General features: G+C 36.7%; 1 protein-coding gene across 2 annotated transcripts in view; it reads left to right on the plus strand.

The window, feature by feature from the left end:
* The first annotated feature begins 3,234 nt into the window (after nt 1–3,234).
* The window catches only part of smg7 (SMG7 nonsense mediated mRNA decay factor), a 32,924-nt gene continuing 18,145 nt past the window's right edge, over nt 3,235–18,013 (plus strand). Inside the window, exons 1-7 of one of the 2 annotated variants that reach the window (XM_005171308.5) lie at nt 3,235–3,337; nt 9,859–9,890; nt 10,261–10,378; nt 10,506–10,638; nt 13,572–13,743; nt 17,584–17,655; nt 17,774–17,924. In XM_005171308.5, coding sequence (XP_005171365.1) covers nt 3,312–3,337; nt 9,859–9,890; nt 10,261–10,378; nt 10,506–10,638; nt 13,572–13,743; nt 17,584–17,655; nt 17,774–17,924 — 704 coding nt within the window. In that variant the 5' untranslated portion in view covers nt 3,235–3,311. 2 annotated transcript variants of the gene reach the window in all.

Below are 18,013 nucleotides of genomic sequence, written 5' to 3' on the forward strand. Positions count from 1 at the left end.
GATTTTTGTTTGTTTTATATCATATGTCAGCAAATATAGCCAATAATCAACAGTCCTTCCTTACATAAGACTCAAAAGGCTTAAATACATAAAACAAACAGAATTGGCAAGTTTTGCACAAAACATTTGACACAAGTAGAACAGTTTTAACATCTTCAAGGGATGATTAACCCAAAACTGAAAATTCTGTCATCATTACTCACCCTTCACTTGTTCCAAAACCTGTTTGACTTTCCTTTTTCTGCTGAACACAAAAGAAGATATTTTGAAGAATGCTGCAACCATTGACTTCCATATTGTTTTCCTGCTATGAATGTCAAGGGGTTACAGTTTTCAGCTTTCTTCAAGATGTATTATTTGGTGTTCAACTGTATATAGAAACTCTTGAAGGTGGAACCTTTGAGAGTGGGTAAATAATGTATACATTATTATTTTTTGGCTGAACAAGCTCTTTAATTCAGCATTTTTATTGTCATTGTTAAGTGTGTTGAATTTGCCTGCTAGCAAAAATAATAATAATAATAATAATTTGATACTAAAATGTGATATTATTAAGCAATATAATTGGTCTGCAGACTATTCAGGACTGTTTGTTACTAACCGCTGTGGCAACCCCTGATAAATGAGGGACTAAGCTGAAAGAAAATGAATGTTGAGTTTTATGCACAAACTGATTGTACTGTTTTACCCTTCTATGCTGCAACCCAGGACTGGAAAACATTCATACACTCTCAAATTCACAAACATGCACTACAGACAGTTTAGTTTATTCAATTCACCTATAGCGTAAGTCTTTGGACTGTGGAGGAAACTCATGCAAACAAGGGGAAAACATGCAAGCTCCACACAGAAATGCCAACTGACCCAGTCGGGGCTCGAACCAGCAACCTTCTAGCTGTGAGGAGATCATGCTACCCACTGCTACCGCATTGCCATTTATTTATTTATTTATTTATTATTATTATTATTATTCTCAATGGTGAGGGTCTTGACTTCAGCAAGAGGTCACTAAAGATTGAGGGGTCACAGCTTATATGCCTTATTAAAAATAATAATAGAGTTGAGCAATAGCCTTGTGGTTAGCGTGCTGACATATGATGCAGTAGCACGTCAGGGTGTCCTGAGTTAGAATCCTGGCTTGAGGACATTTCCCAACCATACCCCCCTTTATCGCTCCAACTTTGCTTGCTGTCTTATTACTGTCCTATTTAAAAAGGCCAAAAATAAATCTTAAAAAAAAAAAAAAAATTAGAATAATCAATTTTTGTGTCAAAACTTTAATTCTGTGTTGTTAATGTTAGTACATAAAAAGTTATAACTTATAAATCACACAATCAATGTTTCTAACCATTGGCCTACGGAGTAAGACTTTGGATCCAAAGGTCACAAGTTTGTCCTAGAAGCAGCAGGGGTTGTAAGTGAGGATAGTGAATATAATCCAGCACTTTCTTCTACCCTCAATAACATGGCTGATGTGATTCCCTTGAGCAAGACACCAAACCCCCTAACTGCTCCCTTGGCAGCCCACTGCTCTGGGTGTGTGTTCTTGTGCGTAAGTTGCTTTGGATAAAAGCGTCTGCTTAACTGTAAATCAATTTTCATGTAGTTGCTTCAACGAATAAAAGAGTAACTAATTTTTTGATTCTTCTTCTTCTTCTAATTATTCTGAATGTAAAATAAAACAGGGGCGACGTAGTGGCATAGTAGGTAGTGCTGTCGCCTCACAGCAGAAGGTCGCTGGTTTGAGCCTCGGCTGGGTCAGTTGGCGTTTCTGTGTGGAGTTTGAATGCTCTCCCTGCGTTCGCATGGGTTTCCTCCGGGTGATCCGGCTTCCCCCACAGTCCAATGACATGCAGTACAGGTAAGTTGGGTAGGCTAAATTGTCCTTAGTGTATGAGTGTGAATGAGTGTGTGTGGATGTTTCCAAGAGATGGGTTGCTGGAAGGGCATCTGCTGCATAAAAACATGCTGGATGAGTTGACGGTTCATTCCACTGTAGCGACACTGGATTAATAAAGGAACTAAGCCGAAAAGAAAATGAATTAACGAATAGAAATAAAATTGAGAAAAAGGGATTGGAACCACTGGCCTCCATTTTGGATGGAGTAGTAATGCAATAGTTGGCCAAATATGTATATTTACCAGTGGTGGAAGGAGTACTAAAAAATCATTCTTAAGTCAAAGTACCAATACAGTAATGGTAACGGCATTACTTACCTAAAGATTTAGTGAAAGTACAGTAAAAGTGTTTGTTGTAAATGTTACTAAAAGTATGAGTAAAAAGTAGACCATTCAAAAGTACTCAAGAGTGAGTATTACGCTGTAAAAAAAAGATGCATTTTCATGTAATTTGTGCATGTGTGTGTAAACGTAACATTCTGTAGTGCATTAAGTTTTTGCCCAGCAGGCACACAACGTCATAAGATGCTAATATTAGGTTAGATTTAGGTTATGATATTAGGTGATCAAAATTCAATGTCTAACCAGCGTCAAATAATGTTATTTTGATATCCAATCACAACATCAAATGACGTCTATATTTGATAGATTTTAGCTTGTGTTAGAAAGTGACCAAATTGCAACGTCAAGCCACCATCTTAAACCAATATCTTAATTACATCAAATAATGACATTTATTCGTCAGGTATGGCAACCAAAATCCGTATTGGTAACATTTACACAACGTCAAGCTGTAACATCATTTGATATTTGTTTGATTTTAGGTTGGACAATTTCTAATCCCCATAGACAAGAAAAAATAGTGACTGCAGGTTGAAGGTACTGTAAGTAGTGGAGTAAAAGTACAGATACAGCACTAAAAATGTAATGTAAAAAGTACACATTTTAAAAACTCAATTACAGTAGTTTGTGTATTTGTAATTTTTACTTTACACCCCTGATATTTACTTCACTGTAATAGAATTACACCCTTTGATATGCCTGCAGAAATTTTACAAAAAGGTCCAACTGTCTGGACCTTAAGTTCTGAAGTGTTGTTTGACTTTGCTCAGCTTTGGTGTATTTTTATTAGGAATGATACCACGTTTATTTAAGTATTTGCTTTGCTGTGAGCAAAAATGTAATGGTTGCTTTGAGGTGGCGTGTTCATTGTTTTAAAAATATGCAGTAAAATATCCACCTGTTTATAAAATGTAAGTGCGCGAGGGGGCGGGGTGTGTGACGTTGATCTGCGCGCTCCTGTGTGTACGTCTGGACCTTTTCACCAATGACGATGTGATGGACAATATGGCGCCGGGAGTAGATTTAGCTTGTGAATCTGTCGTTGTCTAAAAGACTGGCGATCCGACAGGATGAACCTCTGCGCCCAATACTTACGGTGAGTAAAATCCGGAGATTCCCAGACGCAAATTGGCGACTGAGCGCGTGTTTCTGTCAATGAGGGCGACTGTGGTTTATCGGAATGTTGTTCGGCTTGCTTTGGCTGTCACTGCTAGACGCTAGGCTAGTTAGCATGCTAGCATGCAAACGAGACACGAAACAAAATATAAGCAAAAGTGGTTAATGTTTTACCCTAAACGTCGCCAAAAAGGATTGATAATCGAACTGTTAAACAAATCGAGACATTTGCAGGTTCTAACGGCATTTCGTGTTTACAAAACAGTTGTTGTGGGAGGACATGCTAGGTGTTGTGCTATGTTAGCCCGCGTTAGCTACAAACATACCACTGGATGGAGTCAGAAAACAATTCAGTTACACCTGTATGCTGCGTTAGTCATAAGGTTTTAGATGACTAATGGTATTTGTGGAAATAACCTGAAAAATAGACATCCTCTTTTTGCGTGTATGCGTTACGCATTGTCTTCATTTTAGGTTGAATTATGTATAACAGTGATGAGCCAGTTGTGACTGGACTGATGTACGTTAAGGCGCTTATATACAGCTGTTAGTTATGTGGACGACATGTGAGTTTTGACCTTGTTTTAGTCGTGACTTTTGCCACTCGAACGTTTTACGTTATTCGATTAGACAATAATAGACGTTCTGGTGAAGGATTTCTTGAGTCTTTATATCTGTACGAATATCTGTGTTTGTGCTTCAGCAATCTCTGGTTGGCTCAAAACAGCGTGACATGAATCGAGCGAGTGAGGTGATAAATGAATTCGGCAGCTGGTAATAACAAATCCAGGCCGTTTGAACGTGAAAGGTTGTAAGCAGTGTGTTTGTTGTTGAGTGTTGTGAAGGAATGCGTGATGATGACAGACAACACGTTTTAGCATCTAACGTCAAATTAAGTAGATAACTTCAGTGAGCTGGTATTGCTTTAGCTGAGTGCTGACAGAAGGAAATACGACTGCAGAAAAGCTTCATATTGTTCCTATTTAATATCATCTGGAGCATCATCATATGGGGCTTGTATGACTAAACAGATCATCTACTGTTTGTAGAAGTTGTTATCTAATACACAATCCCACGTGTTTGGAGGGGGTTTTCATCTGCATCAAATGCATTGTTTTTGTTGGTTTTTCAGTACAATGATATCTGAAGGTCAAATAAAATGTGACTCGTTGTGCCATAGTTTTTGTAGGTTTTTGATGCCTAAGAATGACGTTTAGCTGTTGTAATGTTGGCATTTTTAGGATAGCTGAGAATAGATGCGCGTTTGTGTAATGAAGGAATTTATGGTGTTATAACAATAGTATAAAATGATACTGGGAAAAATGGGTATTTCAGCAGTAGTATTGTCATGATGGCCAAAGCATATCTATACTATAGGTTGTTTTCACATGATGTCATTGATGATGTGCGGAATTCAGATGGAGGGCAGGAAGTGATTGTTCTACATAGGAACCGCAATCAGAACATCCAAATATTTCTGTTTTGTGTTGTTTAGAATTGTTTAAATCGGCCAAAATAAGAATTGCCAAACAGCTTTTGAAGGCTTTCAAAAGTTTTTGCTCATAAAGAGGAGAAAGTTCAAGAAACTGGCTAAAAAACAGTAGAAAAGGCGACATGTTATAAACATTTTTTATTACGTCTATGTGTGCAAACACGATAATTTGTTTGACTGCACTAATATAGATTATATACAGGCTTAACTGTGTAAAAATATGTTATGCGTTATATAAAAAATCAGATATAAACACCACCACACTCAAATAGTATGAATAATATAAATAGTACCCTGCTATTTAATCTCTGCAATGAAATCTGTCTTGTTTTGGAACAATACAAGCCCTTTCTTGCATTTCGGCAGGATAAACTGCAACGTGAACATCGAGATGCGCAGCAGCGGTGACTGTTTGCTTTTGTTAAGTTCATCAACAGAACAAATAGCACTTTTTCCCCTTACGAAAATAAATAACATGAATATAATGTAGACTATGCGTCCACGCTTTTGTATGCTTTCATCAATTATTTCGTGATGTCTGAAAGATATCCGCATGGGAGAAAACTATAGTAATTATTAATAAACATGTTTTTGAACCGCATAGTAAAGTGTTTAATGTGTACAACTCTTTGTTAATGAATGCTACCGAATACTGTAGCATAGTAAACTGATAAATTGTAACAAAATACTAATAATGTTAGTTAAACTGTGGTGCATGGTGAGTATAGCGTAGAAAACTGAAGCCTATTGAATAATTTGTTTATTGCTACAGTTGTGTTGTACCACAGCAACAATATAACTACTACGATAGTTTCATTAAAAAAAATTCTATAGTATGCTTCCAAACGCTGTAGTATTTTTTTATGTAACTTGCTTATACAGTATATACCGCAACAATGACAGGCAAAAATATTTTAGTTTAGTTGAAAACTTGCTCTATTCAGGATACAAGGATCATGTCCAACGTATGTGGTCATTTTCTGTTCATATCTCTCTTGAAGTACGGTATAAATCTCAAAAATACAGACATTCCTCTGTCTCCTATTTAGTTTTTTTGTTTTTACTTCCTTCCCTTCATCTGAATTTCGTGCGTCACCAAAACCATGTGATTGAAAACAACCTATATCAGCTTAAGTATGTTGATGTCAATATCACAATCAAAAATCAAATGTACTCTTTCTACAAATTTCATCTAAACACTGCAGAAGTCATCTAAATTTAAATTGTTGCACTTTAATGCTGTTGTTAGAAGTGTATTTTTTTATATCCATTGGGAAACTTCCAGTGGCTTTTAAATAGAAAACTAAAAACACTTATAGGTGACGATAAGTCTTAATGTTTTAGTCACTGAGTCATCAGGTGCTTTCAAGCAATTGTTTTTTTTTTATATAGTTCTGAAAGTAGCCTGAAGTATCATATTTTTGTCATGTTCAAGGGTTTTGAAGGAACTAAATTAGTTCCTATGTCCCATTGTAAACTACCAATGTCATTGGGTGCTTAATTGTTATTGATTGGGTGAATGGATGCCATACAAAACACAGACATGGTTTAAAAAGTGTAATAAGTTGGCCAAATTGAATCTGTGCTGCCGAGCTCCATTTAATATACTACTTACTATCCAGGTCCTCTGAGGTGGTACAATAGGCTTCTCTTTCCATCAGAGCCCCAGCTCATCTTCATTGATGAGTGTTCATCTCATTCTTGTAAACGAATGTGAGGGCAGTTGAGATAATACGCTTGTCTCGGCCCAGATATTAATTTAATGTTAAATGATGGTGATTTAAATCATTTCAGCTCGTCTCATCAAATATTGTTTTCAGTAGAAGCTGTGCTATTTAATTGGCTAGTTGACTAAACCCACACATCCATATTAAATGTTTGTAAATATATATTAGAGTTTCTATAATAATTTCATTAATATTAAAGAATAATATTTAAATGTTGTTTAGATTTAGCATTTAATATTCTATATTTTGATTTTGTTAAAAAGCTGCACTTCCCCTCTCAGCTGGCATGCATTACTTTACAGTTTTTAGAGATGGTGCAAATGCAACTAGGAAGTGGGCTGATGGGGCAAATGGAATGCAGATTTCTATAATCACACTGGAGCATAGTTCCAATAATTTAGTTCCTTTAAATTACCTTTGCTAAACCCTCATCGTTCTGAATTGTTCTAAGCCATATTCAGGAAGGAAGCACTTGGCTATTATTAGTGGCTCACTGAATCATTGATTCACCTGAATCACAATAAATGCAGATTCATTGAGATGCAAAAAACTGCTGTTAGTTTAGGGAAATAGAGCAAAAGTGTTGCTATTCGAGTTATATCATTGAACTCTCATGTTATAAATAAAACAAACTTTTGTTTTGGTGGGGTTTAGCAATTGTCTAGTTTTGTGCTTTTGTTGTTGTTATGGTTTTGCTGTGAATTCCATATTTTGCACATCACAGAAATCATCGGGCCCTGCTTAGTATTTGTTGAAGAGAGTTGATTGTGTGGGTTAAAATGTTGTTCAAGTCTATTGAATAGATACAGTAACCGTTTCAGCTGATGGTATTGGATAAATACATGTATGCAAAACTGAAAACGGTATACCGGATTAACTAGTAAATCGTCCAGTCTTTTTATAAAGTCAACAGTCAAGTTAAAGTTGATTGAATGGTCTCTTTACTTGCTCAACTGGTACTGGGCTTTATTGTCATTGCATTTTGCTTTCACTGATCTTGTGTTTATGCTGTGTGAACATTTATTCAATGATGTATTATGTACATTGCTATTGTATTACTCATTTAATGTTTTTAACTGCTGATTTAAATGAGCTACTTGTTGGAGGGACGCTAGATTTAAAAACAATCAATGAGCAATAGTTTGCATTATATTGGATAAATATGATTTCCAGTAGGGCTGCAAGATTAATCAAATGTGGTTGTCATGAACATTTAGTCAGTAAAGCTGGTTCTGAAACTGATCAGTAGAACATTTTCAGCATATTCTTTCTAAGCCAGGGGTTTTCAAAGTGTGAGGCGCGCCTCCCCTGGGGGGCGCCAGAGCATGTCAGGGGAGGCGCGGGAAAAAAATATAATATAATAAAAATATAATTATTAAGTTTAATTATTATATGTATTTTTTATTATATTTAAACGTTTTAATTAAACAAAGAAAAAAAATAATACGTCAAATATAAGAAAACCTTTTTTACCCAGAAGGCCATAGCTGTGAATTCGCTTCTGTGAATACAGGTATATGCCTGCTAATACAATGGGACGGTTTCTGAGACCCACCCCGATTCAAAGCTGTAATGAAGCTCACGGCCCTTTGGCCGCCGGGAAGGAGGCGGAGAACCGAAGCAGTTTTAAAGTGATTTATTAATGACAGTGACGGCAGCTCCGTCTAAACCAAAACAAACGGACGGCAGATCCTCACGGAGACTGCCGTCAAACTGAAAGCAAAAGTAAAATATGTCCGGGTCCGGTCCTCCCTCGGCTTCCTCTGCCCTTGTTCCTCCTTTTATGATCCAGAGCTCCTTCCGTGGGATCTGAGGCAGGTGCGCACCGCAAGTGTATCCACTTACGCGGTGGCCTCACTCCGTTCCCACGGCGCTCGGCCACGCCCCCTAGCCACAAAAGCTTTCAAGTTCAGGGCTTAAACCCAAAAGACGACGATATGATGATCAGTATTTGAGTTTATGATTTATGTGGACAGGACCAGCTGATGAACCACAACCTTTATGTGTGGTTTGTCAAAATATTTTGGCTAATGACAGCATTAGACCCACTAAACTTCCACTATTTTGACTGGGATGGACAGTTCTTGGAACTGTTCTATTCATATTGAACCATCATCCTAGTTTTAAAAACGTTATATTAAAATACTTGTTATTACTCTGTAAATAATTGCACTTTCATGCAAATGATGATAAAAGTGAGTTAACAGTCTGACATCTGTCTGTGTCTTTATGTATATATATATATATATATGTGTGTGTGTGTGTGTGTGTGTGTGTGTGTGTGTGTGTGTGTGTGTGTGTGTGTGTGTGTGTGTGTGTGTGTGTGTGTGTGTGTGTGTGTGTGTGTGTGTGTGTGTGTGTGTGTGTGTGTGTGTGTGTGTGTGTGTGTGTTCGTGCGTGCGTGCGTGCGTGTTTGGGAGGAGGGGGGCGCCAATGGATAAGTTGTGTCAAAAGGGAGGCTCACTGTCTTAGACTTTGAAAAACCCTGTTCTAAGCTATTCATTTAATCTGGTGAAAGTCCCTGTTGTTAATATCACTGTATAAGCATTAAAAAAGTAATATTCTGCAGTCCTAGTCTTATTATGGTTAGCAATTGTAAATGAATAAATAAACAATTAAAGAATTGCAGTGACACAGTGGGTAGCACGTTCGCCTCGCAGCAAGAAGGTCGCTGGTTCGATCCTCGGCTCAGTGGCGTTTCTGTGTGGAGTTTGCATTCGCGTGGGTTTCCTCCGGGTACTCCGGTTTCCCCCACTGTCCAAAGACATGCGGTACAGGTGAATTGGGTAGGCTAAATTGTCCGTAGTGTATGAGTGTGTGTGTGTATGTGTGGATGTTTTCCAGAGATGGGTTGTGGCTGGAAGGGCATCCGCTGCGTAAAAAAACAAAACTTGCTGGATAAGTTGGCGGTTCATTCCGTTGTGGCGACCCCGGATTAATAAAGGGACTAAGCCGACAAGAAAATGAATGAATGAATATCATGAAATGCAATCATAAATCATCCATTATCATTTTCAACAAGTGATTTTTCCAAAGGCTCTTTAAATAATCTAAATAAACTAATGTCATTTTCTACAATTTGTCTTTTGCCATTTTAAACTATGTGCGTTTATGGACAAATGAACTGAGTCCAAAATGGCCTTGAGTTTGAGAATGCATAAAAATGAAGCTACCAAACTGCGAAGCTGTTATGCTCATTTCAAAGATGTTCACCAGACCTTGCCAAATCATTCTCTCTTAAATCTTCTCCTCATTAACATATTCATTTCTTGTTTTGAGCAGGCAGGCAGAGGCCCTGAAGGCTGACATGACAGGTATGTTACTATGTCCTTTAATGTATTTACTTTAAAATGTTTGTTAAAGTCTTTCTGATGGTGTGCTGTTTTAGACTGTCTTATAAATATCTCTATAATAACCATATATAAGAATAGAGATGGTCACAAGTTGCGCATATTACTCAAATTATTGATGTGATGTAAGGGCTTGCTTGGAGTCTATTGCTGTGTTTCATATTTGTCATCTTATCCCTGTCACTCTGGTAACCATGGCATTGAATGTGGTTACTAAGACGTGCAGATCTTTCTCTAAATGAGCTGAAAGGCGCTGTTAGACTCAGTCAGTCACGTTCTGCAGTGAGGTTGAATCATTAGCTGTTTAACATGTTCAACTCCACGTGTCATGCAGATTCTAAGCTTGGTGCCGCGGAGGTCTGGACGTCACGACAGGCTCTTCAGGACTTGTACCAGAAAATGCTGGTTACGGACCTGGAGTACGCCCTGGACAAGAAAGTTGAGCAAGATCTGTAAGATTACTAATGATGAAAGATTGCACAATGATTCTATGAATTTACATTAATCGTGTCTTGTCTGATTTTTGTGGTTTAATATTTGGTTGACCTTTATTTTGTCCCCAATATACTTGCATTTCAGCTGGAACCATGCTTTTAAGAATCAAATAACGACATTACAGAGTCAAGCTAAGAACAGGGCCAATCCCAATCGAAGTGAAGTACAGGCCAATCTCTCCCTGTTTCTTGAGGCAGCTAGTGGATTCTACACACAAGTAAGCTGAGTTATTGTATTGTTCATGATAGGGTTGTCAAAAGTATCGATTTTAGTACCAATTGGGACAGAAATTTTAAAATCGTCCATTTGCTGCTAACATTCATTGCTAAAGGTGCGATTTTCAAATCGCAAAAGCTGCTATTATTTTTTTTATTATTATTTATTTATCATTTTACAATATAACAAACAGCACAATTGACAAAAAGAAGATTCAGCATTAAGTGTAGCATCAGAGTATACAAATATAAAAACATGAACATCAACAAATCCAGTTTTTGTTCCTGGTAATTAACAGGAATCAAATAACGTCTTGTTAATAGTCACTGTGATAACAATGGGTATAATGTAGGCTCAGGTCTAAGGGTTAATAAAGGGTCCATAAAAATATTGCAGGTTTTTTAAAATATGTGTTTTGTTTTTTTAAGCTATGTGTTAAATATTCCAAATGTAGTGTGTCATTTATGATAATTTTAAATAATTCAAATGTTGGAGGGAGTTTCTGTTTCCAGTTTAACAGAATACATTTCCTAGATACAAAAGAGATTAGACCTATCCTTTTGGTAAAAAAAAAAAAAAAAGGTCTGATATCTCATTCAAGTCCACCCCAAAAATATATATTATAGGAGTCTTGAGATATTTCTTTCCCAGGACCATCACAGAGAACTCATGTACAGAATCCCAAAACTTATTTAGTTTTGTACTGTTCCAAAAATATGCGTAATGGTGCCCTTATGTTTCTTACATTTGTTACATAAAGGCGATGCACCGGTATATATCCTACTAAGGCGAACTGGGGTCAAATTTATTCTTTGTATAAATTTGTAATTTTGTTCAATTATTTTGTTACTTGAAAATAAAAAAGATATATGTTTGTATACAACTTCCAACTGATTATCATCAAAATTACAACCGAGGTGTTTTTCCCATACGTTTTTTAATGAGGTTAAAGAAGAATCAGCTTGGTCTCTTAAGATTGCATAAATCTAAGATATCTTTCCCTTCAACATTGGAGTAATCTCTAGAATGTTTTCTATTTTGGATAATTCCAGTGAAATATGACCCTTTGCAAAGAAATCATTTATCATGTGTCTAAGTTGTAGGTGCATGTAAAAATCTGCTATTATTTTGATAATCACTATCACAGCCCTTTCTACTAAGTCCGGGAACACAATGACCAATCACAGGCGTTTAAGAAATTGCTCGACAATGCCCAAAAAGCAAGTGGGATAATACATTTATTTAAAAATACATTCATTAAATTTTTATGAATGCTCATGTTATTCTGTATTTGAGTTTTGTTGGATACATTCTAAATGCTTTCTTTGAGCAGGTCAGATTAAATGTACAGTTAAAAAAATCTGACTGCTTCTATTACCGGACACAATTGTATTACAAATAATTAGGCCCACATGGAATCTGATTGAGAATCTAAATTATTTTGATTAATAGATGTATCATATGAGAGACTTGCTTTGTTTACAAAATATGTGGATCTAATTGAATTTGCATTTTAAACATTAAATAACAGTTGAAAGGTATTGTTTTTTTTCATATTTGAAGTTTTTAGTTATGATACTCTTAAAATCATTCTGCATAAATCCGCAGATTTTTTACAAAGTTCTCCACAGAAATAGCAAAAATGTCCACAGATTCTATCTGGCCCTACAAATAATATACAAATATAATGTATTCATAAATTATACATTTAAATGAAATAACTAATCTAAATATAAAGGTTTTTACAGTTTTATACATCTACATATACGATTTTATATCTACTTTATTTAGTTGATTTTAAAATACTGTAGTTATTTTCTTAATTTGTCATGAAACTGACAAACTTAAAAAATGGTTTTAAATAAACAGAAGCATAGTAAAGTGTACTTTGTGATAATGCTTCGTCTTTCTTAGGTGCTGTTAAAACCACCACATCAAACATGCAGCTCTTTTATGAAATTATAATAAATTGCATTTTAAATCGCAATTTGTAATCAGATAAATCGCAATTAGATTTTTTTCTCAAAATTGTGCAGCCCTAGACTGTATCAGATATGTTTTAATCCTGATTTTGTACCTATTATTGGACTATTACTGTTTTTTTAATATTTAACTTTTCTGTTGGGTTGATCTCAGGCTTTGTTGTATATTGTTCAAAATCTGAAATGTTCAAATGAAAAAGCACAGATACAGGGACACTGGAGCATTTCAAAATCATGTTGATTCATCAGCGGATTGTTCATATGTCAGCTTATAGACAGTTCAGCTGATCAACGTGGCTTAGAAACGCTCCAATGTCCTTGTATCTGAGTTTGCCCTTGATGACAGGCAGTGAAGAGTGGTAAAATGATGACGTTCTTAGCCATTCACAGTCATATCTGTTGAGCCTGTGAACACAATGGCTAATCAGTGGTGTTTAAGATCACGCTGAAATGTTAAAAGGAAATGAATGTTTTAAAAATGTCTATACTGATTGGTACCAAAGTCGATACTTTTCACAGCCCTACTTCTGCAGACTAAAACATACAGACTAGCACCATGTCACATGACTTTATGGAATGAGAAATTTTGAAGACTGTTAGACAAAACTTCTTTACTAAGAGCACTTTGGAGGTTTTAAAAAAATGAAGAAGTTGTTTATCACATACTGATACATGTACTCATAAATTTTGTCTAATTTTTGTAATGTTTTTTGTAAATACATGTTTATGTATTTTTTTATATCTCTTATTGAATTATGAAGTTATTGTGTAATGTGTTTTTTTTTCAATATAAATCTGGTCATGAAATAGACATAAGTTGGTGATGTAGCAATAAATAAAACAAACAAACATTACTGTTTGTTATGTTTGTCTGCTATTTGTTGTGTTCCGAATTATTGTTTTTCTTCAATCTGTACTGGCTTTTCTAAGACGGTCTTTTTCTGGATCTCAGCTGTTGCAGGAGCTGTGCACAGTGTTTAATGTGGACTTGCCTTGCCGTGTGAAGTCATCTCAGCTTGGCATCATCAGCAATAAACAGAGCAGCACCAGCGCCATCGTGAAGCCCCAGCCCAGCTCCTGTTCCTACATCTGCCAGCATTGTCTCGTCCATCTCGGAGATATTGGTAAACTCGCACAAGATATTTTTGCAGCTTTGTGGAAATCACTAGCAGCATGATATTATTTACATTAAAGTATTAAGAAGCAGTGTTGTTATGGTATTAAAATTTCACCAGTCAAATCCAAAAACTAAAAATGATATGAGTCTCTGTACTAGATTTGTACTATAGAAAAGCCCCAGTTCTGTGTAAATTAGTCTTTTGCATATTTATTTATGTAATAAAATTTCTAGATAAGTTAAACAAATTAGCTGATGCAATCAATAAAATTATAAATAAATAAACTATAAATCATTAATAAAATTTGAACACTAACATGAAGCACGAACAAGATGAAAAACAAGGAAACACTCAACCGCATAAGTGGTGGAAGGCATTATGCAAAATGTCAGGTTTTACAAGGTCAAGCACTGCAATTTCAGAGTCAGCCCAACCTTTTAATATGGTTAACTTGACTACATTTACTTGACTCAGGCATTTTCAAATTTGAGATTGATCTTCTGGTTAGTCACAGGATATGTTGAGTTTATTTTTTTTTTTCGCAAAGGAATTTTTAATGTGGTATTCCAAAACAATCATAACTATATATGGATGGATATACACTCACCGGCCACTTTTTTAGGTAAACCCTACCAGTCACAGGTTGGACCCCTATTGCCATCAGAACTACCTTAATCATGTGTGGCATAGATTCAACAAGCCACTGGAAATATTCATCTGAGATTTTGGTCCATATTGACATGATAATATCACACAGTAGCAGATTTATCGGGTGCACATCCATGATGCAAATCTCCCATTCCATCACATGGTGACTGTGGAGGCCATTTGAGTACAGTAAATTCATTGTCATGTTCAAGAAACCAGTTTGAGGTGGTCTGCGCTTTGTCATGGCACATTATCCTTTTATCCCGCCCACTCAATATTTTCTCTTTTCGGACCATTCTCTGTAAACCCTAGTGATGGTTGTGCGTGAAAATCCCAGTAGATTAGCAGTTTCTGAAATACTTGGACCAGCCCGTCTGGCACCAACAACCATGCCACGTTCAAAGTCACTTAAGCCTAGTTCACACTACAGGATTTTAAACATCAGCAGATCGCTGTGCCGTTCACACTACATGACTTGACTTTGTGTCTTTTAATCTCTGTGGTGTTCACACTACGCAACACTCTGTAAATGATCCACAAGAGGGGGGGTCACACACTACATGATCTGACAACAACTCATTCCCCATCAGCTCATTCAAGCTACCAAACCACAGCCAATGAAATTTTGAGGGAGGAGTCGTCAGAAAAAGCTGAACACTATTGGCTGCTTGTGTGCTGATGACGTCACTGACAGCGTTTCAAGCTTTAGAGAAAGCATTTAAAAACATCGTCAAATCAGCTGATTTATCAGCGGATTAATCACTTATCTGCAAGGTTTCAATATGAAATAAAACTAACATATACACCCTGCCGTTTTCTAACTATCAGTTTATTTCTTTCTGACCTTGTTATTTTTTTTATTACAAAACAGTAAAGAACTGAGCATTTCTGCCTTAAATTACCATATTGGTTAAAATGACTGCATGCATGTCTGATACTTTTCACTGTGACTTTAAATATGTGTGCATTTTTTTGCGTAGCAACTTCCTGCTAACATAAACAAAACTTTCTGATGGCAAAAACATCAATTTACTTCAGATATCTTTCAAAACAGCATATTCTGTGCTGTTAAATAGCTCCTATTTGAAAGTGAAAATGAAAGCCAAGACCTTTAAGTGTTTTAGTATCTTAACTACATATTTATAGGCTGTATTACCAAAAAAAGATTATATTTTTAGGGTAATGGTGTCATTAAATATGATGCCAGACATTCAAAGCTTAGTTTTAATATCTCAATAATAGCTTTGAATGTAAATATGTTGTGACAGTATGGCGTTTTATATGAGAACGGTCAGAATGAGCAGTATGGTAATTCTAATAGTTACAGAATTCTAGTTCCACTGTTAATATAGCCTACTCTCATGTCTGTACTAACGCAGAATGAAGTGAGTATACCGATGCCCTTCTGACCAATCACAGATGTTTCTGCTGAGCTCCTGAACACACAGGCATTCAGCTCATGCTGATATGCTCTCTCATTGGCTGCAGCTCGTCACTACATCTGACCACACTTGGGATTGAGTCGGCCGACTACTCTGGAATATTTAGCATGCTAAATGTTGGATTTTTGTCTGCGAAGTGTCGGCGACGCGTCAGCGAGGCTCGTTGATGCGTTGTTCAGTAGTTCACACATAAAGAGCGGCGAGCGCCGAGCACCCGCAGATTTCTTCCCGATCACAGCCCGATCTGTCGTTAACTGATCTGAGCTCGTTAACTTCCAAATCGGGCTCAAATCAGGCTTAAAATTCTTTAGTGTGAACTAGGCATTAAAGGTTCAAGAAACCCTCAAGTACTTTTTTTGAGATTTTAACAGAGTGTTAAGAAAAACAGTGTGTTAAGCATCAGTTAAGACAATGTTAGCACCTGTTAGCTGTAATTGTAGGAAAAACTGGATAATTTTGAGCTTTTGTCAGCTAACTTCAGCTTCCGGGTTTAAAATGATTTTTGGGGCGGGATCAAAATCTGCAACTGCAGTTTTTCATTATTATTTATAGTGGAGTTTCTTATCCTATGAGAAGAGCCGGCTTCTTATTTATTCATGACTGCTTTCCGAAAGCAAGGCAGACCTGCCAGTGCCAAGCTGTGAGATTCTACCTTAATGACTGGATCCACATCCGCATCCACAGACCCAAGGCACACAGTATTTAACCATTTATGAAGGGTCGTATGTGTTTGTTTTGATGATCCACGCATGTTTGTTGTGTGTTTTTACCCCCGATGCTGTCAGGGCCGATACAGCAAAGCTGTTTGTGTGCAGCAAGCATTTTTGTCGGGAGAGCAGTACGAGAATTGGAGAATGGCGGCCTTTGTCTTTTATAAGGAGTTCGTTTACAGACACATCACCGTGCTCCTGTGTTTGCCTAAATCCTCCAGATTACCAGCTGGGCTAATGGTTAAAATAGACAGGGCAAGAGACTTGCTGCACTGCATTCAGGCTCGGGGATTGAGGGAAAAGTCCTCATTTAGTGTTTATATAAACATGGTTATCTTTACAATTGTATAAATTGTGGTTGTGTGTATGAAATTACAAATGACAAATGTAGCAGGGCAATAAATTACTGTTTATTTCTTTGATTTATTCTTACTGTGTATTTTAACTTTGTAAACTATTAAATCATGGTTTGTGTCTCATTTTGTGAGCCGATGGACAACAGTTGTTCGCTCCCCGCCTTCTCCACTGCTTTGCTGGACATGCCCACTCCTGCCGCTGATCGCGGAGCTCCACTCCCATTATGATGCATTTTTTGAAACAATTCTGAGGTAGACTTGAACTGAAAGTGGGGGGTGTCATGGCCCTTTAAATCACCTTTCTTCCCCATTCTGATGCTCAGTTTGAACTGCAGCAGGTCAACTTGACCATGTCTACATGACTAAATGCATTGATTTGCTGCCATGTGATTGGCTGATTAGAAATTTGTTAACAAGCAGTTAGACAGGTGTACCTAATAAAGTGGCCGGTGAATGTATAATGATAATGAAAATTTATGTCTTTATTTACATTGTGTTGGTCATAATGCAATGATATGAGAAGAGCTCACAGAATGTGTATTGACTTCATTTTGTTTTTATTTAACTACCAACTTGGTATCAAAGTATTGGTATTTTTGGCAATATTTAGCATAAACGATTTGAAAGCCTTGAAATTGTGAATAATTAAGCAATTAATTGGCTGTCCCCCCCTTATTATGCAATTTACAGCACGTTATCGGAACCAAACCAGCCAGGCTGAGTCATACTACAGACATGCAGCTCAACTTGTTCCCTCAAATGGTTGGTATTTGTTTCTGCTTGTCGTACCATCCTCAAGTACACTGTTGCTGTTAGAATGAAAAAAACTAATGATCTAATATATATATATATATATATATATATTTTTTTTTTTTCTCAGGTCAACCTTACAATCAGCTGGCCATACTGGCCTCCTCCAAAGGAGACCACCTCACAACAATCTTCTACTACTGCAGGAGCATTGCTGTCAAATTCCCCTTTCCTGCTGCCTCCACCAACCTACAAAAAGCTCTTTCCAAGGCCCTTGAGAGGTCAGAATACATAATTGAAAAGCTTACATTTACATTCTCACATTATGGTGTGTATTTATTTGAAACTGGTGCTTAAATTGCCTTGCTTC

The sequence above is a fragment of the Danio rerio genome, chromosome 2 (assembly GCF_049306965.1).
Source record: "Danio rerio strain Tuebingen ecotype United States chromosome 2, GRCz12tu, whole genome shotgun sequence".
Classification (NCBI taxonomy): domain Eukaryota; kingdom Metazoa; phylum Chordata; class Actinopteri; order Cypriniformes; family Danionidae; genus Danio; species Danio rerio.